General features: G+C 37.4%; 1 protein-coding gene across 1 annotated transcript in view; it reads right to left on the bottom strand.

The window, feature by feature from the left end:
- The window catches only part of larp6 (La ribonucleoprotein domain family member 6), an 11,259-nt gene that overhangs the window by 4,489 nt on the left and 3,802 nt on the right, over positions 1–2,968 (bottom strand). Inside the window, exon 2 of the mRNA XM_015382970.1 lies at positions 972–1,170. Coding sequence (XP_015238456.1) covers positions 972–1,170 — 199 coding nt within the window. The remainder of the gene's footprint in view (positions 1–971; positions 1,171–2,968) is intronic.

Here is a 2,968-nt window from a genome sequence, read left to right as displayed (position 1 = left end):
AAGTTTACGTAGTTTTAACACAAACATTTTATTTTCATATTGCACCAGTACAGTTAATGAGCAACCTGTACTTGTGTGCTTGTTTGTTCTGTCTAAAATGCTTATTTTGGAATAAAGAGGTTAATATAAAAAATATTTTTTGTCCGATTCATCGATTAATCGAAAAAATAATCGGCCGATTCATCAATTTTTAAAATAATCGTTAGTTGCAGCCCTTGTGAGGACGCATCTAGCAGCTGTGTCATCGGCCACTCTCTGGCTTTCTTGTAGTTCAGCGGTACTGCCAGTAGTCTGCCCATGTCTGTTTATGTCAGCCCATGGCACCCGGTGCTGAGGTTCTATTTATGCTCAAAAAGGACGATCATAACACTATCAGAACAGGCATCGAGTATATAGCCTTATCTTTTAATGATCAGCTGGATTTCGGTCCTTTTAGATTAGGCTTATACCTTGATAATCTACCTTTATGCATTGTTGTTCTTACAGTTCGGTTCTTCCTCAGTCCAAATTAGCCATGTTTAGCCTAGTGAGATATTCCGGCATAAACAGATGGAAACAATTACAAGCCAACCAATATGCATGAGCCTAAAGTAGCACCTGCTGTTGTGAATCAATGTGAGAACATCATTATAAAAAAAACAGCCATGGGTAGTCATGCTGACACTAGAAACATCCAGTCACACAATCAGCCTCTGTGTCAAACGGAAATACAAACAAGAAAAAAAAAAAAAAAGCTCTTTCGAGAGGCTTTCATTAAATGTTAGAAATGCAAATTGCGGTTGGATGTCTCACTTTGGAACTTGAGAACAAAGAAAACGTTTTCATTAAATGTATAAAAATAGCCTGCAGCGGGGTATTTAGCATGTTAGAGACACATAGTAACTCTGCTCATTATAGCCTTGTTAGCCATCTACCTTAGAGGTTTGCTTATTCAAATGATATCGCTGGTGAAGGTTTGCAGTCATGGTTACCTTTTTGAACGAGGTGAGCAGCTTGACACTAACAAACCCCAGTTTATTGCGTCTGACGTGTTTAAGCAGGAAGGCGTCGTGCTCCAGGTTCTCATCAGACAGGTAGTACTCGATCTGAGTGACCAGCTTTTGGATGAGCTCCGTATCTGGGGGCTGCCAGCTCTCCTCCTCCAACTCCCCTCCACTGGTGCCTGCACCACTGTGTGTGGGAAGAGAACATGGATCACAGTCAGGAGATTAGCTGAGAAATTTAAGTGTTTCAATGTTTCAAACTAAAGCACCCACATCACAACTGTTGCACGTTTCTTTAAGACGATAAACCAGAGGCTTACAAATGTTTGGAATAGAAGCAGCTTCATGCTGACATTTCTCTCTAAACCAACCAGCGACTTCCTGCTTCCCCCTCCTACTTTCACATTTTTCCTTACAGCCGTCAACAAGCTGGGGCTCGGTGCCTTAGAACCAGACCTCATGTCCAAATCCATGAAGTCCTGAAACTGCCAAGGGCCCTCCATCTGAAGGGAGCAGTCACAGACTCTCCCTCCCACAGAGAATATGGTGGTTCAACATATCAACCTCAACAATAAAAAAGCTTCATTAAGATTGTTCATTTCTTTAACCTTTAACCAGAATTTATATATGTTAAGATATTGTGTAAATACTAAATATCAACTAGCCTCATCTTAATCTGAGCTACTTATTTGGGTTCCAACAGTTGAACATGACAAAAAACCTGACATCTAACTGAACCATAGATCTTCTAGATCCAATCTCTACATTTCTATAATCCCATATTTTTATTATCTGCACGACTTTTTCTTTAAATGATATTCTTTACATGACTGGTTTAAACTTGTGCATGTCAGTAGGTAATCAGTAGCTATAGTTGAGAACTTTTAGCTCACAATCCCTATTGGTGTTCCACAGGGACCCATTTTAGCCCCCCATTGGATTCATAATCCATTTAGTTTTTCGGGGAATGTGCTTTTGACACCCAGCTCTGCAAAGCTACAAAAACTGATTCACACCCCCCAAACCCAGTTTTTCTTCAATGAGCTACAGTCACATCTTTAAATTACTATTATAGATCTATTATGATTTTACAACTCCAATCTATGGAGTGACTTTTGCACCATTATTGTTGCAAGCAAAAAACACATTTTGTAAATTTAAATATGAAAAAAATGCAACCCAAAAATTAAAAATGCTTACATTCCCATCCAAATAAAAATTTTTCTGTTGCATTTCACAGATCACATTCTCTTAACTTCAATGCATATAGAAAAGATGGTGCTTGATGCACACATTGACGAATTTAGTCATAAGTATCCATGTAGACCTCCAGAAATGGGTCTTCACTCCTCACTTCAGAGCAAAGCCCCAGAAGTGAAGCTAATCTCACCTGTAAAATGAAATTAAAAAAAAGCTATTCTTAAAACTCAATCTAAAACAGAAATCTGAAGTAATTAAATTTGAAAATATTAAATAGATGTAAAAAAAATAATAATTCCCCTCACTGAAAACCAGTTTATAAAACATGTTCTTGCTCGCATCAATGATGAAACAAAATTACCTCCATATCTTTCTCTGCTTTTATGCAAATTACTTTTGGTTTGTTTTCCTCCCTCCTTGCCTACAGAGAGGTTTAGTGCTTTAATTCATGTCAATTGTAACTTTCCCTACATTTACAACAACGTAAAACACATTACCCACTTTTGTACTATAAAACTTTGCCTTTTAATAGACACTGCTTAATGTTTAAGTTTTTAATTCCAACATTTCACAGAGGGTCTTGTAATGTACCTTTAAAAAAAAAAAAAAAAGTGCAATCAGTTCTCATCTGACAGCCAGGACTATATGTGGGTTCATTTTTGACCCAGTTATTTCCTCATACATTAATGCATACTCTCGCTCACATTACAATATATCTTGCACTATATGGGTTAACTCTGTAACAACATGATCAGTCTCCAAAAATCATCAGCTGTCTATATAAA

The sequence above is a fragment of the Cyprinodon variegatus genome, unplaced genomic scaffold (genome assembly GCF_000732505.1).
Source record: "Cyprinodon variegatus isolate N-32 unplaced genomic scaffold, C_variegatus-1.0 Scaffold271, whole genome shotgun sequence".
NCBI classification, from domain to species: domain Eukaryota; kingdom Metazoa; phylum Chordata; class Actinopteri; order Cyprinodontiformes; family Cyprinodontidae; genus Cyprinodon; species Cyprinodon variegatus.
Note: the sequence above shows the minus strand (reverse complement) of the source record. Positions and strands in the feature narration are given on the sequence as shown.